The sequence below is a fragment of the Bubalus kerabau genome, chromosome 5, assembly GCF_029407905.1.
Source record: "Bubalus kerabau isolate K-KA32 ecotype Philippines breed swamp buffalo chromosome 5, PCC_UOA_SB_1v2, whole genome shotgun sequence".
Taxonomy (NCBI): domain Eukaryota; kingdom Metazoa; phylum Chordata; class Mammalia; order Artiodactyla; family Bovidae; genus Bubalus; species Bubalus kerabau.
Window position 1 is genome coordinate 130,991,068 of NC_073628.1, and position 25,568 is coordinate 131,016,635.

At 40.6% G+C, this 25,568-nt stretch overlaps 1 protein-coding gene across 3 annotated transcripts in view; it reads left to right on the forward strand.

Moving 5' to 3' along the window:
- Positions 1-10,372: 10,372 nt before the first annotated feature.
- Positions 10,373-25,568, forward strand: part of LOC129654100 (complement factor H-related protein 5-like) — a 34,473-nt gene continuing 19,277 nt past the window's right edge. For 2 of the 3 annotated variants that reach the window (XM_055583679.1, XM_055583680.1), the window contains exons 1-3: positions 10,373-10,430; positions 14,874-15,068; positions 15,943-16,119. In XM_055583679.1, coding sequence (XP_055439654.1) covers positions 10,373-10,430; positions 14,874-15,068; positions 15,943-16,119 — 430 coding nt within the window. The remainder of the gene's footprint in view (positions 10,431-14,873; positions 15,069-15,942; positions 16,120-25,568) is intronic. The other variant, XM_055583681.1, reaches the window with a different exon arrangement.

Below are 25,568 nucleotides of genomic sequence, written 5' to 3' on the forward strand. Positions count from 1 at the left end.
TTAAAAAAAGGTATTAACCTTTTCCAATTAATTCAGCAATTGTTTTATTTATGAACAATATTGACCTTGCTTTATCCCAGGAAACAGAAGGTTCAATCAAGGTGGATAATAGTCATGTGAGGATATTGTATCCAGTATTGCTATGTCCTCTGATTTGATAATTGTGAAATCTATTGATCTTTATATTTGTTGTTGATCAGTCGCTAATTCGTGTCCGAACCCTTGTGACTCTATGGACTGCAGCGGGCCAGGCTTCCCTGTCCCCCCAGGGAGGGTGGGGGGGGGGCGCCAAAAATTTTGTGAGCAATGTGGCTTATCAGCTGCCATTTTGTAAACTTCTAATGCTAAAGAAACAAAAGTGTGAACAGGAGAGCAATGGAGCATTTAAAGGAGTGGCGTTGAGGGAGGAGTAATTAACTTTTTTGGTATAGCTGAGCTGTAGGACACTTCCTAGAAAAAGTTAAGTCTGAGGCTTACAAAACTAGGAAGATATTCCAAGCAGCAGGAATGGCACACACAGAGCCAAGTACTGGGCACACACCGTGACGCTGTGCGCTGGACAGAAAGCGCTGAAGCAGGGCTCTGTGGGCCTGTCTGGACCAAGCAAACCAAACGTCCATCTAAGTGTGACGTGAAGATGGCAGGAGAAGCTATGTGAGGGGTTAGCGTGAAGATGTGGGTCTCAGAAATGTTGCCTTTAAGGTGTTTGTGGAGTAGTCAGGTAGAAATAGTACATAAGCAGTTGATTCTTACAGTCAGTGCTGTGATGAACCACCCAGATTGCTTTCAGAAACAAGATGGGCCTCTCAGCCGCTGAGAACTCTCGGTTGTCAGCTCCCCAAGGGGGTTGCCTCAGGTGAAGTGCCTTCCCTCCCAAAGTCACAGCTTCTCCCCAGGGTGCCTGCACCAATCACCAGTCAGCGGGAGCTCTAAAGTTTCCCCTCCCTCCAGCTCAGGACAAATCTAGAGAGTCGCTCGTTTGCACAGCAGAGCCAGGTGATGCCACTGGTGGGAGCTTCACCACAGCTCAGCTCCTCGTGTCCGCTTCCTCCTTTTCCCCGCCACAGGTATGGATGCTAAGAGTCCTCCCCCAAATCCTCTTGCTCCTGATTTCCACCTCATAGCCTGCTTCCCCAGGAATCCAGTCTGAGAGTGATTGTTGCTGTTTAGTCGCCAAGTCAGGTCCGATTCTTTGCCACCCCATGGACTGCAGCACGCCAGGCCTCCCTGTGCATCACCAACTCCCAGAATTTACTCAAACTCATGTCCATTGAGTCGGTGATTACATCCAACCATCTCATCCTCTATCGTCCCCTTCTCCTCCCGCCTTCAATCTTTCCCAGCATCAGGGTCTTTTCCAATGAGTCAGTTCTTCCCATCAGGTGGCCAAAGGATTGGAGTTTCAGCTTCAGCATCACTCCTTCCAATGAATATTCAGGACTGATTTCCTTTAGGATGGACTGGTTGGATCCCCATGCAGTCCAAGGGACTCTCAGGAGTCTTCTCCAACACCACAGTTCAAAAGCATCAGTTCTTTGGTGCTCAGGTTTCTTTATTGTCCAACTCTCACATCCATACATGACTACTGGAAAAACCACAGCCTTGACTAGACGGACCTTTGTTGGCAAAGTAAGTCTCTTCTTTATAATATGCTGTCTAGGTTGGTCATAGCTTTTCCTCCAAAGAGCAAGCATCTTTTAATTTCAAGGCTGCAGTCAACATCTGCAGTGATTGTGGACCCCCCCAAAATAAAGTCTGTCACTCTTTCCACTGTTTCCCCATCTATTTGCCATGAAGTGATGGGACCGGATGCCATGATCTTCATTTTCTGAATGTTGAGCTTTCAGCCAACTTTTTCACTCTCTTCTTTCACTCTCATCAAGAGGTTCTTTAGTTCCTCTTCACTTTGTGTCATAAGTGTGGTGTCATCTGCATATCTGAGGTTATTGATATTTCTCCCGGCAATCTTGATTCCAGCTTGTGCTTCATCCAGCCCAGCATTTTGCATGATGTACTCTGCATATAAGTTAAATAAGCAGGGTGACAATATACAGCCTTGACGTACTCTTTTCCCAGTTTGGAACCAGTCTGTTGTTCCATGTCCAGTTCTAACTATCGTTTCTTGACCCACATACAGGTTTCTCAGGAGGCAGGACAAGTGGTCTCCAATGAGTAGTCGGGGTTGATTTCCTTTAGGATTGACCAGCCTGATATCTTTGCAGTCCAAGGGACTTACAAGGCTGCCTATCAGAGCGGAGCCTTGGGCCTGAATTGCAGTCGTCAGTTAGTAGAAGTCTATTAAAACTAATGAAATGCGTGAGTGTTTCAGGGTAAGGTTAGAAGTATGTTTAGTTCAGGACTTTGAGGGTATTCAGAGTTTGGTGATTGGCTATAGGAAAAGGTCTAACGAAACAAAATGACGAGGAAGGGCTGGACTGATGGAATGAAAACCAGAAACGCTGAGGACTGGAGATGCTTCTTGGATGTTACTGGTCACCTGGAGAGGAGCAGCATTATTCCATGTGAGACTGAGACAAGAGCACGTTGAGGAGGAAACGGAGGGTCCAGAAACATGAGGGTGGTGGGCAGGGCAGTAAGTGTCATGGTGAAAGGGAGAGGTGTGGATGGGAGGTGAGGATAAGGAGGAATTCTGAATAAAGTGGGAGAAATCTGAACCTGTTCAAATGAATGCGAATGGGTGGATAAAGAAGGACAGGTAGTGAGTTTTGTTAACATGGGTGGTGACATTCTCCTTGGATCTCTCAGTGCGGTAAAGCATGAGTGGTTAGATTTCCTTCCTTGGCTCTGTGTTGGATTGTACCTGTGTACCTATTTGGGTTAACATCTGGGTATATTGTATGAAAGTGTGTACTTTTTGTTTGCAACCTATAAACACTTGGGTTTCTATCCTCTACAGTAACTGATAGTGAAAAAAAGAAGAACAGATGGGAGATAATGGGGAAAAATGGCATAAGGATGCAGAGAAAAGAGACGGGACCCCGGGCAGAAGTAAAAGACAGCTCTTAGCTGGGCGGGGAGAACTAGGTTTGTGGCTGGAAAGAGGTGCTTCTGGTCCCCTTGTTTCTGTTTCCTCCATGAAGGAGGGAGACACCTGCTGAGAATGTGTCAGAATACGTGGGGAGAGAAGCTGAAGGGCTGAGGAGACCAGAGAGTGTTTGGAAAAGTCCTGTAGAGGCTGGAGAGGGAGATGGTAGCAGAAAGAAAAGATAAAGAAGGCCAGCCCGCAAAGTGATCTGGCAAGCTAATCATTCATTCAGTTACCACCTCAATTTGGTGTGCAGACTGTGGGGGATCATGTCATTAATACAATGATCACCATTCTGCTTTTGAGGTAAAATTGTGTTGTGTGATCATTATTTATCATGGCGCATATGAGAGGAACCCTTGCATAGGTGTTTTGCCTCCTGTGGGGCAAGATGCAAATTCAAAAACCAAAGGGTTACTGACTTGGTGACCGCCCTAGGCCTTCCCAAGGCTCAGAGCGGGGCTGCCCAGCGCTATACAGAGAAGCTTTCATGTTTCATAGGGAAATGAAGAATTCATTGATATCTATTTCTTCATAAAAATGAAAGATCAAAACACTGGAGAACATCACACATTCAAACTGAATTCAGGGAGACACAGCATGATTCCTTTGGAGGAAAAATGGAGCAAATGGAAGAGTATACAGTCAAACACAAGCTGAGAAGGAGTTTGCCTAAACGCTTCTTCTCAGATACACATTGAAGACCAGCATTTTGTATGTTTGACAAAATACAAGGGTTCAGCTGGACAGGGGTTTTAATCTGTTTTTATACATTTTCAACATAGCTTTGTGAGAAAATAAAAATTTAGTTTTGTATTAGCATTCATTTTTCCTACAACCAGATATATTAAGAATTATAATTTTAAATAATTCATTATGTTTTCAAACATGAGAGCAACACTTTAACATTGTAAACAGCTCAAATGATACAAATGTAATGGAATAAAGAATGAAAATTCCCTTTATTCTTTTCCTTTTACTCTTTGTTTGTTTTTTGGCTCTTCTGGGTCTTCGTTCCTGCATGGCTTTTCTCTAGTCGCGGTGCCAGGGCTTCTCACTGCAGTGGCTTTGGGCTCTAGGGTGTGTGTGGGCTCAACACTTGTGACACATGGATTTAGCTGCTCTGCGGCACGCGGGATCTTCCTGGATCAAGGATCAAACTCATGTCTCCTGCATTGGCAGGCTGATTCTTTACCACTGAGCCACCAGAGATCAGATCAGATTAGGTCAGTCGCTCAGTCGTGTCCGACTCTTTGCGACCCCATGAATCGCAGCACGCCAGGCCTCCCTGTCCATCACCAACTCCCAGAGTTCACTCAGACTCACGTCCATCGAGTCCGTGATGCCATCCAGCCATCTCATCCTCTGTTGTCCCCTTCTCCTCCTGCCCCCAATCTCTCCCAGCATCAGAGTCTTTTCCAATGAGTCAACTCTTCGCATGAGGTGGCCAAAGTACTGGAGTTTCAGCTTTAGCATCATTCCTTCCAAAGAAATCCCAAGACTGATCTCCTGTAGGATGGACTGGTTGGATCTCCTTGCAGTCCAAGGGACTCTCAAGAGTCTTCTCCAACACCACAGTTCAAAAGCATCAATTCTTCGGCACTCAGCCTTCTTCACAGTCCAGCTCTCACATCCATACATGACCACTGGAAAAACCATAGCCTTGACTAGACGAACCTTTGTTGGCAAAGTAATGTCTCTGCTTTTGAACATGCTATCTAGGTTGGTCATAACTTTCCTTCCAAGGAGTAAGCGTCTTTTAATTTCATGGCTGCAGTCACCATCTGCAGTGATTTTGGAGCCCCCCAAAATAAAGTCTGACACTGTTTCCACTGTTTCCCCATCTATTTGCCATGAAGTGATGGGACCGGATGCTATGATCTTCATTTTCTGAATGTTGAGCTTTAAGCCAACTTTTTCACTCTCCACTTTCACTTTCATCAAAAGGCTTTTGAGTTCCTCTTCACTTTCTGCCATAAGGGTGGTGTCATCTGCATATCTGAGGTTATTGATATTTCTCCCAGCAATCTTGATTCCAGCTTGTGTTTCTTCCAGTCCAGCGTTTCTCATGATGTACTCTGCATATAAGTTAAATAAACAGGCTCCTTTATTGTTCTGAAAACCCCAGATAAACTTCTTCAGTCTGCACAACTCTGAAAAGCATTTGCTCTGTCTTCCAGATGCAGGACAACACTGAGCAGGCATGCACACGTCAGCTGCAACTAGGCACACAAGTGTGTGTTTCCATACACACATGCGTGTTTTAATTTATACATATATATGAATATATTGAGGTGTATATTACATATCACACAGTATTTATTGTCCTAAGCCTTTGGGGTTTTTTTGTTGTGGTTGATATAGGATAGACCTATCACCATATCAGTATACCTAAATTGATCTCACTCTTCCTAATATCTGAATAGTATTTCATTAGCTGGAGGTAATATACTTTAATTATTCTCCGACTGGTGGACTTTTATTCTCCTCACTTCCTTCCTTTCTTCCTTCCTTCTGTCCTTCTCTCCTTCCTTCCTTCCTAGGTTATAAGTGGAAATCAAATAATGTAAAGCTGAAGTGAAATTGCAGAATTCTAAATATATTTAAAAGAACAAATAGAAAAGATTTTAACATTCAATAGACTTGCTTGATGGAGGTGAGAGAAGGAAGGAGAAAGAAGAAGTTGCAAGCTGATTTTGTTTTCTGTGAGAGGAGCAGTTACATATTGCCCCACAGGTCAGGGAGTATGGTGTTATTAAAAAAAAAAATGTTAGCATAATGATGATATATTCTGTTGCTCTTTCTTCTCAGGGATTTGGGGAGCTATGAGCCCGAATAAAAACCAAATATATTCTTCTCATATATTTGGTCATCTGAATGACCAAATATACATTTTTCCTATAAATTACACTATCACACTGTAGAATATATAGACCAAGAGTGAGCCCTAGTGTAAACTGTGGACTTCGGGTGATATTGATGTGTTACTCTAGGTTTACTGATTGTAACGAATGCACCTCTCTGCTGGACGGTGTTGATGGGGGCGATAGGGTGTTTGGGAGGGCAAGGGATATTTGGGGATTCTGTACTTCCTGCTGAGTTTTGCTGTGAGCCCCAAACATAAAGTTTACTTTTAAAAATGAGGTAATTTGTGCAATAAATTGTATGATCACCTTATGAAGGCAATGGCACCCCACTCCAGTACTCTTGCCTGGAAAATCCATGGACAGAGGAGCCTGGTAGGCTGCAGTCCATGGGGTCGCTAAGAGTCGGACACGACTGAGCGACTTCACTTTCACTTTTCTCTTTCATGCATTGGAGAAGGAAATGGCAACCCACTCCAGTATTCTTGCCTGGAGAATCCCAGGGACAGCGGAGCCTGGTGGGCTGCCGTCTATGGGGTCACACAGAGTCGGACACAACTGAAGTGACTTAGCATTAGCATTAGCATGCATTCTCCACCATATTCTTCTTCATTTTAGTATTAGAAGATCACAATATGTCTCTGGAGATAGGACTTCCTAGTAAGAGATTGTTTCTATTTTCCCTTGAAGCCTGTAGCCCCAGGAACACCTAGCATAAGTTTATTGCCTAAGAAGACGTCAAATTAAGAAAAACTAAATTTTAATAATGCCTGGATACTTATATACTATGCTTCAAAATGTGGTATAATTAATATGTGTGATCTTCACAAAGTCATTAATACCAAGTACATGATTGTAAATATTTCACAGGTGAGGCGATGGAAGCCACACCGTTCATAATATACCACTGAAGACCTCACATCTATCCATTCTTATGCCAGGGTTTAAATTCATGTTAGTTTGTCTCTAAAGACTGTGCCATTAACAACAACGCTATCGTGTGTCTCAAAGTTACAGGATAGTTTATATAGAATTCCATGTAACTTAACACAATATAGTTATACATCAAAAGAAACAAGTCAACACATGGTTCTCCCGTAATACTTTAAAAGGTGGCACAGTTTGGTTACCCTGACAAGGTCAGTTTTCAGGTGTGTGGATGGTATAAAGAAAGGAAACAAAAGTCAGGGGGGAAAAAACTAGCTTTGGTTCATTTGTGCAAAACCAAGTCTGTAAAACTGAAGAGTTTCTGTTACCACATATGACTGTCACTTTACTCCTATTGAGGGTAAGTCTGTTTGCAGTCCTTACTGAAATATGCTGCTTGAGTAGCTCAATCAACTTTCTTATTAAGATGTGTGTGTTTTCCACACAGCCAAATGACTCTTCAATACCAGCAGCGTGTCCTCCAGTTCAACTCAGTTCTGACACTGTCTACTTGGAGGTAGTACCAGATGCCACAGGTTAAGGGCACAGTCCCACAGGACTGCTCCCCACCACTTCAGAAAACCAGTGAAGGTTGAAGTTGTTACCTGTCCTTCTGACTGACTGGCTATAGATTGGAGGTTGCCATGACCTCTTCTTCAAGTTCGATTACTTTGCTAAAGTGGCTCACAAAAAGCAGAAAGCATTTGATCTATTAGAGTCCCAGTTTCTTACAAAAGAATCAAACCCAGGAACAGTCAGATGGAGGAGACGCTCAGGGCAAGGTGTAGGGTGAGGCGCAGATTTTCCAGACTCTTCCTGGGGCCAATCTCCTGGCACCTCCAAATTCTCACCAGCCTGGAAGCTCTAGAATCTGGTCTTTAGGTTTTATGGAGGCTTCATTGCGTAGGCATGGCTAACTAACTCATTGATGTCTGGCAACTGATTTAACCTCCAGCTCCTCTCCCATCCCTGGAAATTTAAGTTCAGAGTGGGCTCCCCTGATGGCTCAGATGGTAAAGACTCTGCCTGCAACATAGAAGCTGCTGGAGACGCAAGTTCAATCTCTGTGTTGGGAAGATCCCCTGGAGAAGGGAATGGCTACCCACCCCAGTATTTTTGCCTGGGAATCCCATTGACAGAGGAGCCTGGCGAGCTTTCCAGTCCATGGGATCACAAAGAGTTGGACAAGACTGAACAAACTTTCACTTTCCCTCCCCCTTCCCAGAAGACAGCTGTACGTATCTAAGAGCAGGATATTCATAAATATTTCAGCTATAATAAGATATAAACAAACTTTAAATGTTTATTGCTGCTGAAGCTCCAGTATTTTGGTCATTTTATGCGAACAGATGACTCATTGGGCAAAAAGAGAAGAGGGTGTCAGAGGATAAGATGGCTGGACTCTTGAGAGTCCCTTGGACTGCAAGGAGATCCAACCAGTCCATTCTGAAGGAGATCAGCCCTGGGATTTCTTTGGAAGGAATGATGCTAAAGCTGAAACTCCAGTACTTTGGCCACCTCATGCGAAGGGTTGACTCATTGGAAAAGACTCTGATGCTGGGAGGGATTGGAGGCAGGAGGAGAAGGGGACGACAGAGAATGAGATGGCTGGATGGCATCACTGACTCAATGGACGTGAGTCTGGGTGAACTCCGGGAGTTGGTGATGGACAGGGAGGCCTGGCGTGCTGCGATTCATGGGGTCGCAAAGAGTGGTACACAACTGAGCGACTGAACTAACTAACTAACTAACACAAAAAGAGAAGACAATCTTTTCTCTCAACATATTGGGAAGTAAAACTGGAATAACCTGGATGTGAATAAAATAAACTTTTACCCCTGTGTATGGCATACAGTTCCCTATTTCTTTCCATGTCTCATATTTTTTAACTTTTTATTTTATATTGGAGCATAGTTGATTAACAATGCTGTATTAGTTTCAGATGTACAGCAAAGTGATTCAGTTATACATATAAATGTACCTATTCTTTTTCAAATTCTTTGAAAATTCATCATTTTTTTGGTTGTTGAAAACTAGATATTTTAGATAACATATGGTAATACATATGAATTCTGAATCCTCTCCAATCAAGGGCTTGCTGCAATTGCTAGTGTTTATTTATTTGTTTAGTGACCAGTGTGCACTAATTCTGTGGAGTCTGATTTTCCCACAGTATGCAGATTTTGATGACATTGCTTAATTTTTTATTTTTTAATCTGACTTCCTAGGGGTCATCCTTGAGTCAGCATAGTTTAGTAGTCAGACAATAACTGGTCAGATGTTTGGCTTAAACATATCGACTAAGTAAGGATTCCACCTTTATCTCCAGAACAGTGTGTGGCCTGGGGAAATGCTTACAAAATTCAGGGAATTTACAAGTCTGCTCCACATTTAGCCAAGGACTAGTGTCTCTCTCCGCTTTCTCTGATGGAGCAGTCGTGTGCATATCCATTGACTTCTGACCACTAGCAACAAGGGGCATCTTAGTAGGCACCTTTGGGCTGCCTGCCCCTGTCTCCAAATCGCCCTGTTAAACGGCTGACTGAGCTGCCATTTTCTTACTTGCCCCAAATAGTACCAGCTAGAGATGCAGGTCTTCCTGGATTGCGTATATAATAAACATATACTCTCTGTTGCAGTCTATGATGTCACTGGGGCCGGATTTTTCTAAGCTCTGCGTTCCCTCCAGGCAGCAAAACCTCCAGTCCAGGGGGGTTGCCTGGCCGCCCAGCCTGCAACTTCTGAGCCAGGGCGAGAGAGAGGAGCCAGGGGGCAGTCGCTCTTTTTACTGAATAAACATTTCTCAAGAGTATACTCTTTGACCCATTTCCAGAAACTATAAATGCTTTTGTAGTTTTGTGGGTTTGTTTTTTTCCCCCCATTTACTTCTATCTTTGGGGAGAGATTATGTTCAGGTTTTCTCATAGCCATTCTTAAAGTCCTTCCTAAACAAAATGACTTTGAAATATAATCTGCTCAAGATTTTCAGGAAGCTGTATCTGACAAACTTATTCTTGACTAGATTTTCAAAATGTCTACAAATATGAAAACTATCAAGAAGGAACTTAATTCTTTGTGCATCTTTAAGAGGAACATATAACTGTCAGATTGATGCTATGTTAAAATGAAAACTGATGGCCTTCACCTGGCTGGCCCTGAAACAGCTCACTTCTTGGCCAGCAAGAAGAAAGAAGGGGCTTCATCTCTCCTCCTCAGGGGTCCATTTCTGAACCCTTCAAACTGGGAAACTTAGTAAGTGCAACCACAAAGAAGTTGCACAGCTATTAATAGCATTGTGCTCAAATATCAAATGATGGATTCAGAGTATTAACATGAAAACACCAATCAGATATTATTTAGAGATTTCACATTAGCCTGTGTGAACTTTGATATTTACCAAAAGGATTTCGCTGCACTGGCTTCCTGGCAATGCACGGAATTCACAGTCATGCTCATAACTGTAAATGAAGCAGCACCGAGAGGAACAGCATCACTGCGGGGCCATTTTTAGTTACACGCTGCTGGCATAACTGGCATGTTGCTTTTAACTCATGTCCTTCTAATCTTATGGATTTCTACTGTGGGGGGACAAGGTAAGTTGAAAGCCTGAAAATAGCTCTGAGTATTGAGTTCCTCTCTCAAATGTGTGTGTTGTGTGTACATAGGTTTATAAATGAATACAGGGGTGAAAATATTGGGAATAAGGGATCATCATTTTTGTTTTTAATGAAAATATTTTCTAATATGCAATTAAGGGAAAATAGAATGAAACAATTTTTCTTTGTTCTTTAAGTTATGATATATAAGTAGCCACCAAATACAAAATCTGGAGAGAAACTGAATGTTGAAAAATCTGCATATGATAAAGGTAAAAAGGTAAAGTGCCCATGTAATTCTGCATGAATGCTGCAATGCCATGGACCAGGAAAAGTATACCAAGAAAATCTGGACACCTGCAATGTGTTTGAATTTTCATAGATTTTTTAAATTTAAGATTTGAATATTACTAAATTCAGGGATTTCCTATTTCAATCTAATCATCGCTTGACAAAGAAAAATCTTTTTTTTTTTACTAAAATATAATTTGACATAAAATAGTTTCAGGTGTACTACAAAGTAATTTGATGTTTGCATACATACGTTATGAAATGGTCATCATGATAATTCTCATAACAATCTGTCCCCATACAAAGATATTACAATAGTATCAACTCTATTCTTTGTGCGGTATATTACATCCCCGTGGCTTATTTATTCTGTAACGGGAAGTTTGTTCCTCTTGATGTTCTTCACCTGTTTCACCTGCCCCTCTCCGCCTTCCTCATCTCGGGCAACCACACGTTTGTTTTATGATGAGTCTGCTTTTCTTTTGTCTTGTTTCTTTTTGTTTTGCTTTCTAGATTTTGAAATCCTCACATGTAAGTGGGGTCGTACAGCTTTTTCTCTGTGTGACTTATTTCAGTTAGTAGAATGCTCTCCAGGTCCATCCATGTTGTCACAAATGGCAAGATTTCCTCTTTTTTATGGTTGAGTAATATCCCGTGGTATATACAAATACCACATCTTCTTTACCCATTCATTTATCTGTGGACACTTAGGTTGCTTTCAACTCTTGGCTATTATAAATAGTACTGCTATGAAGTTTGAGGTGCATTTATCTTTCTAAATTAGTGTCATCTCTTTTAATGAAACTATAATAGAGTATATCCTTATTTTCATATGTAATAAAACTAGTGAGATACCAATAAATTATTTGCTTCTTCTGAGCTTTTCAGCAAGGTTTAATATGAAAAAAAAATTGTACAGCACTTCTCCTTTAATACAAAACACTATGTCTCACAGTATTTTAAAAAATGTCTCTTCTTGTTTTGTGTTGAAATAAAATCCATCACATCTGAGTAACTGCAAATGAAACATCCTATAAGATCTAGGGTAACTGAATAAACTGTATGTGGAAATGGGATTTTAGTCATGTGCTTTACCATTTGATTTTCAGAAAGTATTTATTTTGCTCTTTTGATGCTAATTTTTGCACATAGTTGTTCTCTTTGGGAAAATCTCTTCAGTCCTAACAGAAGAAAAAAATAAGAACTATAAAATTCCTTCCTTTTATGATCCACCATTATAAAAGTTGCAAAACATTATTTCTACAGACTTGAAAGGTACTCTAGTTTCTTTATATGTTTTTCATAGAATTATAATCAGAGGACTATAGTTAGCTAATGGGGAAAAAGTATTTTTCTCCAATAACAGATATTGCTTAGTCGATTAAAAATACCAACTTCTCTGTTTGCCTGAAGTAAGGATTAGACCTTTACAGCATCCTCACTGAAAAACTGTATGTATGGGTGTATTTAATTCTTTTTAACCTATGTGCCTGGTAAATATTGTTTTGAACACCATGGAGAATGGACATTAAAAGGGGATTTCTAAATTGAGGAAGGAGAAGCAGAAGAAGATGAATATAAAATATAGTCATATGTAGAATTTTGACAACCTGAAATCTAAGGGGCTTCCCAGGTGGTTCAGTCGTAAAGAGCCCGTCTGCCAAGCAAGAGATGCAGGTTCAGTCCCTGGGTTGAGAAGATCTCCTGGAGAAGGAAATGGCAACCCACTCCAGTATTCCTGCCTGGGAAATCCCATGGCCAGAGGAGCCTGGCAGGCTATAGTTCATGGGGTTGCAAAGAGTTGGACATGACTTAGTGGCTGCACAATGACAACATTGTGTAAAAAGTGTAAAAAAATGTTCGAGCTTCAATCTAGTCTCCTAGAATTTTTAGAGAAACTCTATCAAAAGTTGTATAGATATTAAGTCAGGAGTCCCCAGTCTCTGGGATCTAATGCCTGATGATCTCTGGAGGAGCTGATGCAATAATAACAAAAATAAAGTGCATAATAAGTGTAATGTACTTGAATCATTCCCAGATCATCACCCCTCACCCCCAGCCACGGAAAAATTGTCTTCCACAAAAGCAGTTCCTGGTGCCAAAAAGGCTGGAGACTGCTGTACAGTTAAGTGATTCGTGAGTTTGTGTTGGTGCTGCAGAAGACTCTTGAGAGTCTCTTGGATTCTAAAGAGATAAAATCAGTCAATCCTAAAGGAAATCAACCCTGACTATTCTTTGGAAGGACTGATGCTGAAGCTGAAACTCCAAGACTTTGGTCACCTGATAAGAAGAGCCCATTCCTTGGAAAAGACCCTAAGGCAGGGAAAGACTGAAGGCAGGGGGAGAAGAGGGTGACAGAGGATGAGATGGTTAGGTAGCATCACCAGCTCAATGGAGGTGAGTTTGAGCAAGCTCTGGGAGAGAGTGAAAGACTGGGAATCCATGGGGTTGCAGAGTCGGACATGACTTAGCAACTGAACAGCAACAACAGCTGTTTATTTGCCTGTTGAGAGACTGGCCAGAGTGTGAAAGAAGCACTCTAACACTTGCATAATTCAACATTCTTCATGCTTTCAGTAGTAAAATATTTATCAAACCCTATACTGTGCAGCAACAAGTTCAAAAGAAAACGAAAACTCCGTGTCTCATTACAATGCACAGGGTCCTATGAGGAAAGCAAACCATGCAAATAAGTAGATTGCAAGATTGTGTGTGTGTATGTGTATCCTGTAGAAAATGTGGTCACAAGGTCTTATCAGAATGTCGAGGCTTGAGAAATCATTTTCTCCTTTTGTAGTGGGTGACTGGGTAAAGGAGATCTACGAAAAGCAGTTATTGAGTGAGTGCCAATGCTGAGGTACCAGAGTATTTGCTAAACGTTGAAGAATGAACTTTGAAGGGTGGTAAAACAGGGACATTTGGAGGATGGAAGCAAGGTTATTCTGCATAGCAAAGAATATGTAGGTTAAAATGTATGGAAATCGAATACTATAGTTTGACAGGCAGACAAGAAATATCTGTAAAAGAATTATGGGAGGTACTACCATCAGTGAAAGCTTCCCTGATGGCTCAGATGGTAAAGAATCGGGCTGTAATGCAGGAGATCCGGATTCCATCCCTGGGTTGGGAAAATCCCCTGGAGAAGGAAATGGCAGCTCACTCCAGTATTCTTGCCTGGAGATTCCAATGGACAGAGGAGCCTAGTGGGCTACAGTCTATGGGGTCCCAAAGAGCGACTAACACTTTCACTTTCACTATCAGTGTGTGAGGGTTTTGGTTTTTTCCCCTCCAAAACCATCTAATGTAAAATTTTAGACACTTAGATAAGCAACTTCAGGTTTCACAAATGAAATACTATGGGAATTACTAGCTTCAAATATTGTGCAACGTTGAAAATCACCTCTAGATAAGCAGAAAGGGGAAATTTCCCTGGTTAATTTGTAAGCTGAGTTTCTGGAAGTTGCTTTTTTCTTTTTCCAAATAAAGAGAAAACAAACAAACAAACAAAACACTTCATCTTCAATGTACCAGGAAAATACAGACAAGACAGAGGCTTCAGGTAGAGTTACCTAGGACTAGGATACAGAGTAGAGAAAGGAGGTGAGTGGAGATGCCAGCACGTCCTGCACACCAGTGAGGTCTTACTGCTATCCCACTCTGCTGGCTCTCAACCTGTGGGAAATTTTCTTCTTGAAGATACTGCAAAGGACGTTATATTTCACATGACTCTAACATCTACATTTTACCTTCACTGACAATGTGCTGTGTGCTAAATCGCTCAGTCATGTCCCTTTTTGCAACCCTATGGACTGTAGCCCACCAGGCTCCTCTGTCCATGGGATTCTCCAGGCAAGAATACTGGAGTGGGTTGCCATTCCCTCCTCCAGGGGATCTTCCTGACTCAGGGATCGAACCTGAGTCTTTTACGTTTCCTGCACTGATAGACGGGTTCTTTACCACTAGCACCTGTACTCATCATTACAGATCTTTCTTTGTTCTTAACTAATTAGGACACCAGAGGGCATTAAGCTAAAGGAATTTAAGCTAGCTGAAAGAAAAAAAATGTTGATAAGATGATTAAAATATGATTTAATGATTCATAAATGTAGATTCATATTTAATTCTTCAGGTTTGTTTTTTTTTTCCCAGGGAGACATTGTGATTTTCCAAAAATAAACCATGGAATTCTGTACAATGAAAAGAAATACAAGGCATCTTTCCCAGTTTCTCTTGGGAAAATTTTCTATTATTCCTGTGAATATAATTATATGCCTCCTTCAAAATACTTTTGGACTCCCATAACATGCACAGAGGGCGGATGGTCACCGACTCCAAAGTGTCTCAGTGAGTAAAGGCCTGATGGGGGTGACGCGTTCAGGGAGTGGAGAAGGATGCGGCAGCGGGGGTCACAAGGTCTTGACAGAGAGTCCCAGGGACGAGGACTAGAGGAGCCAGCAAAGATGAGAGATGCAGTCCTTCATGTTTTGAGAAGCCTTTTTTGAAAACCAAATGAAGAATGAATATATGAACTTTCTTTCATGTTGTAAGTTTTAAAACTGATCACTAATATATTTCACTCCTAATATTTATGTCCTAATATTCATTTGTTATCAGCCTGGTCATAATTTTTTCTTTAAAAAAAGTCTTTGTACATATCCATTCTCTTTTGAAATGTACATTCTCTTGAATATTGAGAGGATCACATAAGGTTTAGTATCTACACTTTTACATTTTCCATAGATCACTTTTTTTGTGCTTAAAATTATGTCTATATTAATCCTTCAATAAATGTGAAGAGTGTACTCAGGAGGTAACAAGTGTACTAAAACAGAAAAACAATGGGGAGTGGGGGGCAGAATAAATGAGCCAACAAAGGTAATAATAATGGTCTTTCTATAAAAAAATATTTATGAGAATTAAGAGAGAAACATATTAAAACACTATTTATACCTAGAAAAGTATATAAAAATAAAATATTTTATTATAAAAACCATAGAACAATGGAGTGAAATGTTAATTCTCTTTTGTGTATGAAATATATATGAAAAGTATATATTTCATCAATACAGCAGCAAAACCTAAATTCTTTTAAAATTTTATTTTCATGCCTAATTTTAGCTTTGAAAGTTTTCCATTAAAAAATATTGTAAAATGCAAATGTATTTTTCTATTGTTTTACCACTTCAATCTGGTACATTAAACAACTTTTCGTCCTTAGGAGTGTGTTTCTTTCCTTTTGTGGAAAACGGTCAATCTGCATCTTCGGGACAAATATACCTGGAAGGCGCCACTGTGCAAATTACCTGCAATAAGGGCTACAGCCTCCCGGATAACCAGGGCAGCATTACCTGTGCTGAAGGGGGCTGGTCCTCCCCTCCTGAATGCATCTCCACCAGTAAGTGAAATGCCACCTTCTCTAATCCTGGAATATGTTGTGATTTTTTTAAAAAAAGAAATAAATCTATTGTCACATCTTAAGTAGAGATTCCACCACTTGCTTTTATTTTACACATTTGTTTTTCAGTTACAGCTGTCTCTGAAGCGATGTACAAGTGACGGTCTGCCTGCCTACACAAATCAAATGTATTTAATAAAAACAAGCATTAAACAAGAGTACAAACACTTGAGGATAGTACCTCTATGTTAAAGTAACACCCACTTTCTGTGTTTGGTGCATTAAAATTATCATGTTAGCTGAGAATAAATATCTAGAAAACTAAAATATTGAAGAGAAAAAAGCCCAATACCAGTTAAAATGTCTTATAACTAAGACAATTGTTAATAATTAACCTTCTGTGTTCATATTAAATTCACATGCTTGATTCAATAAACAATTTCTAGGTTTAAAAATTTTGTATTTGTGAGAGTTATGTCTGTTCGTCACTGATTTAAAATCTGGAAAACAATTCGTTTGGAAACTCTATAACATGGCAGCATCTTCCAGACCTCTGGAATCATAATAATAATCTATAATCATCTTTCTATTTTATGAAATCTATAATAATTTATAATCATCTTTCTAGTTTCCTATCGTAATTCTGTGCCTGCACGGTGTATTCAAGGAGGCATAAAAACTTCTCTAGCTCTTTCTCATCGTAGCGCCAATTCTTTGTTACTCAGCCCTATAAATTCTAGCTGCCAGGGCCTCCAAAACCCTCATCTCCCTCTTCTCATCTCAGAAAAACCACAGGACTCTGCCTGGCCTCTCCTTCCTGGGAGCTGGGACGCTCACAATGATATGCTTTGGGGTTTGGACTTTGTTTATCTCCCTTCTCTTGATCATCATGGACCCGTACTGTCGTTTCCAGTTTCCTGGAAATGCGTTTTGTCCAGTTTTCTAGCTTTTTAACCAGTGGGAAGAAATGCTGACACCAGCTACTTCATCTTACAGGAAGTGGAGTCTTCTGGTATGCTTTTAAAAGAAGCAATTATGCTATCAAAATCATTCCACATCTTCAATATTTAATCTTTCAGGAAACAGACTCTAAAACAGCTTGAATGACAACAGTGTTTCAGTAAACAGTGAGGCCATAGTTTCTTACAATTACAGAGGGCTTAAACATGACCAATATTTGCCAAAAACATAAAATAAAAGAACAAATCTATTGACATCATATCTGAAATGTCCAGTGACCGAACAGGGTTCACATTATATAAGCTTATGGTACAAATGTTCCATATGTACAAATGTTCATATGTTCCAAATGTTCACTTATGATACAAATGTTTTTGCAACCCATTTAATGGGGTGATGGCAACCAAAGTCCAAGAATTGAATTTCAAAGCCTGACAACTCCGTTTGAGTACAGCAAACTCTTGAGGAAATCCAAACCAGTGTAGAAACTTAAGCAAAGGGCTCAATTTGTTGCAAATCATTCATAATTCTTTTTGGAAATTATTAAATAACTGAATTGGATTTCTCTTGGGCATACCAAAACTCTCCAGCCAGAGTTCTTTCCTCGCTTTTTCTAGAGCAACCCACTTATTTTTAATGTGCCTTATTGTATGTAAAATATTTTATATAGTTTCCTAAAATATTTTCTTTGAGGATTTAATAAACTAACAATGTGGATTGCAAGAATAAGGAGGCTTATGTTTTTCTTTTTCTTTCATTGATTTATTATGAAAAATTTTAATAAATTTTTATATTTTCATTTTTTCAGAAAAATGTTTAAAAACAGATATTGTAGTTGCCAATGGGTTTTTGTCTGAGTCAGAATATGCTTATTCTATAAATAAAGAAACACAATATAAGTGTAAACCAGGATATACAACAGCAGATGGAAAAACGTCAGGGACAGTTCAGTGTTTGCAAGGTGGATGGTCAAGTCAACCCACTTGTATTAGTAAGTAATTTTATACTTTACTATGCATCTTTCTGAACCCACAACGTGGAAGTTTACTTCAACCTTTTTTTTTTTTTTTTGCTTCTTCAGAGATTAGATGGCACCATGTAAAATGATGTCAAACTCATTTTTAAAAAATATATTGATAAAATACAGGAATACTTCTATACTACATTGATTTAACTTCTTTGGTTATGTTTTTCCATGTCTCCAAAGGAGATAATCCTTCTCTTAAGTCTATTTTTTCCCCTAGAATAAATGCCATTATTTTGAAAATGGGAAAAAAAATCTAATTAGATTTACAAAGCTTTGTGTCTGCATGCTCAGTCATCTCCGACTCTTTGCAACCCTATGGGCTATAGCCCATCAGGCTCCTCTGTCCCAGGATTATCCAGGCAAAACTACTGGAGTGGGTTGCCATGTCCTACGCCATTACAGAGCTTCAGGCAAAGCAGAATTTATTTGAGACTGAGATCTTTGTGCATTTATCCTTCGCCATCTTCAAATTCTCAGTCTCCTGTAGTTGATTTCTTGTTCCTTTTAATACAAGTCGTGAGTCCGAGGAATACGCTTCATCCACAGTGTAGTGGTCCAAGGACACTAATACTCAGCTCTTTTCAATCCATGATCTGATGCTCAGAGAAGGAACAGGTCTAGAAATATTTGTAATTTGTGAATATTTGAGAGGTATGGGTAGGTTTCAGGTTCTGGTTTCTAGGAAACTTACACTAACAATGGATTTCTGATTTTTACAGTTTTTCTTAGGGATAAAAAATTAAGCATCAGTACTCTATAATCAAGTTAAGAGGCATAGGAAAAAACCTTAAATTTGGTAGAATTTGAAATTACATAGGGCTTCCTTGGTGGCTCAGATGGTAAAGAATCTGCCTGCAACGCAGGAGACCTGAGTTTAATCCCTGGGTCAGGAAGAACCCCTGGAGAAGGAAATGGCAACCCACTCCAGTATTCTTGCCTGGAAAACCTCATGGACAGAGGAGCCTGGTGGGCTACAGTCCATGGATTTGCAAAGAGTCAGACAAGACTGAGTGACGAAAACTTTCACTTCTCTTAGGCAGACGAGCTCTCCAAATGATGAAAATATGTTTATATTATTCTTATATTTTTATAAAATAAATATGAAATTTATTTTAAGCAACTGGATGCGTAAAAATTTGCATTTGGCGCCAGCTGTCTTTGTGAATGATCAGCCAGGGATAAAGAAGCAGACAACACAGGGACCATTTTTTACTTATTTATGTAAGTGATTTTTAGAGAATTTGATAATGAAGAAAGGAATGTGCACGTAAATACAGTTTTTACTTTTTAGTAATTATATCAGAAGAACAAGTTACCACTAGCAGCTCCTCTTCTTTAAAGGCATCTTAACTTTCCAAAATTCCATACATTAAAGCAATAAAATAATGGAATAAACTGGAGCTAATCACAAAAACGACACTGATGCTAGTAAATGTAAAAAATGAAGTTAAAAAAATTACATAAAGTTTCAAATTTATTAGGTGAAATTATTTCAAGGTGTTTGAAGTCAGGAAAGTGGGTTAGTGATTGGAAGGGGTCATAGAAGACTTTGTAAATGTGAGTAATAATTCTTCACCCAGAGGGTAATTATAGAGGTGTGTTGATTTTGTAATAATTTTCTGAATTTACTCTGCTTACATTCCTCTACAAGCTTTTTCTACTTCAGTAAGTTCATTAGAATGTGGCATTAGAAGACAGTTTCCCAGGAACACTTTCACATCTCGGGTGGTCCAGGCTTTCTGAACAAAGACCACTGGCAGACTTGGGTAAAGGATGATTAAACAGCAAAGACACCTTGGAAGTTAGAAGCAACGTGTACCTCCAGAAAGATTTAGGGACTTCTCTCTAGGGTTATTTGCTAACATTCCAGAGTACTAAAAACCTAGAGACCTTCCTCTCTCTCCTGAGGCAGAAGAGATCAGTATGCCAATTACCATATAAGAACTGGTCTAATAATTTTGAGGTTCCTTTCCTATGGACTTCCGTGGTAGCTCAAACGGTAAAGCATCTGCCGACAATGTGCGAGACCCTGGTTCGATCCCTGGGTTGGGAAGATTCTCTGGCGAAGGAAAGAGCAACCCACTCCAGTACTCTTGCCTGAAAAATCCCATGGACAGAGGAGTGTGGTGGGCTACAGTCCACGGGGTCGCAAAGAGCCAGACAAGACTGAGAGACTTCACTTTCACTTTCATTAGAATATATACTATACCTGATCAGTTCAGTTCAGCTCAGTCGTGTCCGACTCTTTGCGACCCCATGAATCGCAGCACGCCAGGCCTCCCTGTCCATCACCAACTCCCGGAGTTCACTCAGACTCACATCCATTGAGTCAGTGATGCCATCCAGCCATCTCATCCTCTGTCGTCCCCTTCTTCTCCGGCCCTCAATCCCTCCCAGCATCAGAGTCTTTTCCAATGAGTCAACTCTTCGCATGAGGTGGCCAAAGTACTGGAGATTCAGCTTCAGCATCATTCCTTCCAAAGAAATCCCAGGGCTGATCTCCTTCAGAATGGACTGGTCGGATCTCCTTGCAGTCCAAGGGACTCTCAAGAGTCATCTCGAACACCACAGTTCAAAAGCATCACTTCTTTGGCTCTCAGCCTTCTTCACAGTCCAACTCTCACATCCATACATGACCACAGGAAAAACCATAGCCTTGACTAGACGAACCTTTGTTGGCAAAGTAATGTCTCTGCTTTTGAATATGCTATCTAGGTTGGTCATAACTTTCCTTCCAAGGAGTAAGCATCTTTTAATTTCATGGCTGCAGTCACCATCTGCAGTGATTTTGGAGCCCCCAAAAAATAACATGGTTTCCACTGTTTCCCCATCTATTTCCCATGAAGTGATGGGACCAGATGCCATGATCTTCGTTTTCTGAATGTTGAGCTTTAAGCCAACTTTTTCACTCTCCACCTTCACTTTCATCAAGAGGCTTTTGAGTTCCTCTTCACTTTCTGCCATAATGGTGTCATCTGCATATCTGAGGTTATTGATATTTCTCCTGGCAATCTTGATTCCAGCTTGTGTTTCTTCCAGTCCAGCGTTTCTCATGATGTACTCTGCATATAAATTAAATAAACAGGGTGACAATATACAGCCTTGATGAACTCCTTTTCCTATTTGGAACCAGTCTGTTGTTCCATGTCCAGTTCTAACTGTTGCTTCCTGACCTGCACACAGATTTCTCAAGAGGCAGATCAGGTGGTCTGGTATTCCCATCTCTTTCAGAATTTTCCACAGTTTATTGTGATCCACACAGTCAAAGGCTTTGGCATAGTCAATAAAGCAGAAATAGATGTTTTTCTGGAACTCTCTTGCTTTTTCCATGATCCAGCGGATGTTGGCAATTTGATCTCTGGTTCCTCTGCCTTTTCTAAAACCAGGTTGAACATCAGGAAGTTCACGGTTCACATATTGCTGAAGCCTGGCTTGGAGAATTTTGAGCATTACTTTACTAGCGTGTGAGATGAGTGCAATTGTGCAGTAGTTTGAGCATTCTTTGGCATTGCCTTTCTTTGGGATTGGAATGAAAACTGCCCTTTTCCAGTCCTGTGGCCACTGCTGAGTTTTCCAAATTTGCTGGCATACTGAGTGCAGCACTTTCACAGCATCATCTTTCAGGATTTGGAATAGCTCAACTGGAATTCCATCACCTCCACTAGCTTTGTTCGTAGTGATGCTTTCTAAGGCTGATAGAACTACATATATATGTGCTAAGTTGCTTCAGTTATATCCGACTCTTTGGGACCCTAGGGACTGTAGCCTAAAAGGTACCTTTGTCTATGGGATTCTCCAGGCAAGAATACTGGAGTGTGTTGCTATGCCCTCTTCCAGGGGATCTTCCTGCCCCAGGAGTCAAACCCACGTCTCAGTCTCCAATATCAGCTGCTGCTGCTAAGTCGCTTCAGTCATGTCCGACTCTGTGCGACCCTATAGACGGCAGCCCACCAGGCTCCCCCGTCCCTGGGATTCTCCAGGCAAGAACATTGGAGTGGGTTGCCATTTCCTTCTCCAATGCATGAAAGTGAAAAGTGAAAGCGAAGTCACCCAGTCGTGTTGACCCTCAGCGACCCCATGGACTGCAGCCTTGCAGGCTCCTCTGTCCATGGGATTTTCCAGGCAAGAGTACTGGAGTGGGGTGCCATTGCCTTCTCTGCCAATATCAGCAGGCAGGTTCTTTACCACTAGCACCACCTGGGAAGCCCATATATATTTATATATATTTACTATATAATATATAATATTATATAATAGAATTTATTATAATATACAATAATGTGTAATATATTATAATCACTATATATTATTTATATATATTATATAATACATAATATAATATAAAATATATAATATATATTTTAAACAAAAACTTACCCAGAAATATATAAGGAAAATGTAACTAAAACCAATTTTTATTAAATTATTATTACTGGTGTTTTCTATAAGTTCATTTATTTATCAGAATCCACTCCAGTACTCTTGCCTGGAAAATCCCATGGACAGAGAAGCCTGGTAGGCTGCAGTCCCTGGGGTCGCTAAGAGTTGAGCGACTTCACTTTCACTTTTCACTTTCGTGCACTGGAGAAGGAAATGGCAACCCACTCCAGTATTCTTGCCTGGAAAATCCCAGGGACAGAGGAGCCTAGTGGGCTACCGTCTATGGGGTCACACAGAGTCAGACACGACCGAAGTGACTTAGCAGCAGTAGCAGCAGCAATGATCATTAAAGGTCAGTGTTGGCTTGTTGTGTGCTTGGAAGTAGAAATAAAATTTTGATTTTTAATTTGCCCCAGAGTCCTGTGAGATGCCAGTATTAGTGAATGCCAGAGTCAAGAGTGATTTCACGTGGTTTCAGCTCAATGACATGCTGAACTACGAATGCGACGCCGGGTATAAAAACCAAGATGGACGCACCACAGGCTCCATAGTGTGTGGCGAAGACGGCTGGTCCCATTTGCCCATATGCCGTGGTAAGTACTTGCTTATCTGGAAAATAAAAACAATGATGGATAGGTTTCTTTTCAGTAGGCTTTCTAGAGAGAGTTTCCCTGATAGCTCAGCTGGTAAAGAATCTGCCCACAATGTGGGAGACCTGGGTTTGATCCCTGCGTTGGGAAGATCTAAAAGGGAAGGCTACCCACTACAGTATTCTGGCCTGGAGAATTCCATGGACTGGAATGGAATGGAGAATTCCATTAAATTGCCAATAACAATACATGAAACTGGGTAGATTAAATAATATTTCTGAGATTATTTAATTAGAAGATATTCCACTGTACTTTTTTGATGTGTGCCTGATCTATTGAGAGTGCTTATTTTGACTACATTGTCATTTATATTTTCACATATGAATTTCAATATCAGATCAGATCAGTCGTTCAGTCGTGTCCGACTCTTTGTGACCCCATGAATCGCAGCATGCCAGGCCTCCCTGTCCCTCACCAACTCCCGGAGTTCACTCAGACTCAGGTCCATCGAGTCAGTGATGCCATCCAGCCATCTCATCCTCTGTTGTCCCCTTCTCCTCCTGCCCCCAATCCCTCCCAGCATCAGAGTCTTTTCCAATGAGTCAACTGTTCCCATGAGGTGGCCAAAGTACTGGAGTTTCAGCTTTAGCATCATTCCTTCCAAAGAAATCCCAGGGCTGATCTCCTTTAGAATAGACTGATTGGATGTCCTTGCAGTCCAGGGGACTCTCAAGAGTCTTCTCCAACACCACAGTTCAAAAGCATCACTTCTTCGGCGCTCAGCCTTCTTCATAGTCCAACTCTCACATCCATACATGACCACAGGAAAAACCATAGCCTTGACTAGATGGACCTCTGTTGGCAAAGTAATGTCTTTGCTTTTGAATATGCTGTCTAGGTTGGTCATAACTTTCCTTCCAAGGAGTAAGGGTCTTTTAATTTCATGGCTGCAGTCACCACCTGCAGTGATTTTGGAGCCCAGAAAAATAAAGTCTGACACTGTTTCCACTGTTTCCCCATCTATTTCCCATGAAGTGATGGGACCAGATGCCATGATCTTCGTTTTCTGAATGTTGAGGTTTAAGCCAACTTTTTCACTCTCCACTTTCACCTTCAAGAGGCTTTTTAGTTCCTCTTCACTTTCTGCCATAAGGGTGGTGTCATCTGCATATCTGAGGTTATTGATATTTCTCCCGGCAATCTTGATTCCAGCTTGTGTTTCTTCCAGTCCAGTGTTTCTCATGATGTACTCTGCATATAAGTTAAATAAGCAGGGTGACAATACACAGCCTTGATGAACTCCTTTTCCTATTTGGAACCAGTCTGTTGTTCCATGTCCAGTTCTAACTGTTGCTTCCTGACCTGCACACAGATTTCTCAAGAGGCAGATCAGGTGGTCTGGTATTCCCATCTCTTTCAGAATTTTCCACAGTTTATTGTGATCCACACAGTCAAAGGCTTTGGCATAGTCAATAAAGCAGAAATAGATGTTTTTCTGGAACTCTCTTGCTTTTTCCATGATCCAGCGGATGTTGGCAATTTGATCTCTGGTTCCTCTGCCTTTTCTAAAACCAGCTTGAACATCAGGAAGTTCACGGTTCACATATTGCTGAAGCCTGGCTTGGAGAATTTTGAGCATTACTTTACTAGCGTGTGAGATGAGTGCAATTGTGCAGTAGTTTGAGCATTCTTTGGCATTGCCTTTCTTTGGGACTGGAATGAAAACTGACCTTTTCCAGTCCTGTGGCCACTGCTGAGTTTTCCAAATTTGCTGGCATATTGAGTGCAGCACTTTCACAGCATCATCTTTCAGGATTTGAAATAGCTCAACTGGAATGCCATCACCTCCACTAGCTTTGTTCGTAGTGATGCTTTCTAAGGCCCACTTGACTTCACATTCCAGGATGTCTGGCTCTAGGTCAGTGATCACACCATCGTGATTATCTTGGTCGTGAAGATCTTTTTTGTACAGTTCTTCTGTGTATTCTTGCCATCTCTTCTTAATATCTTCTGCTTCTGTTAGGTCCATACCATTTCTGTCCTTTATCGAGCCATCTTTGCATGAAATGTTCCTTTGGTATCTCTAATTTTCTTGAAGAGATCTCTAGTCTTTCCCATTCCATTGTTTTCCTCTATTTCTTTGCATTGATTGCTGAAGAAGGCTTTCTTATCTCTTCTTGCTATTCTTTGGAACTCTGCATTCAGATGTTTATATCTTTCCTTTTCTCCTTTGCTTTTCACTTCTTTTCACAGCTATTTGTAAGGCCTCCCCAGACAGCCATTTTGCTTTTTTGCATTTCTTTTCCATAGGGATGGTCTTGATCCCTGTCTCCTGTACAATGTCACGAACCTCATTCCATAGCTCATCAGGCACTCTATCTATCAGATCTTTGAATCTTATAAATGAACCATTAATAACACAAGGTTAAAAGAGAAAGACACACACATATATTCATTTATATATCCATTTCTATGAACCATTAATAACATAA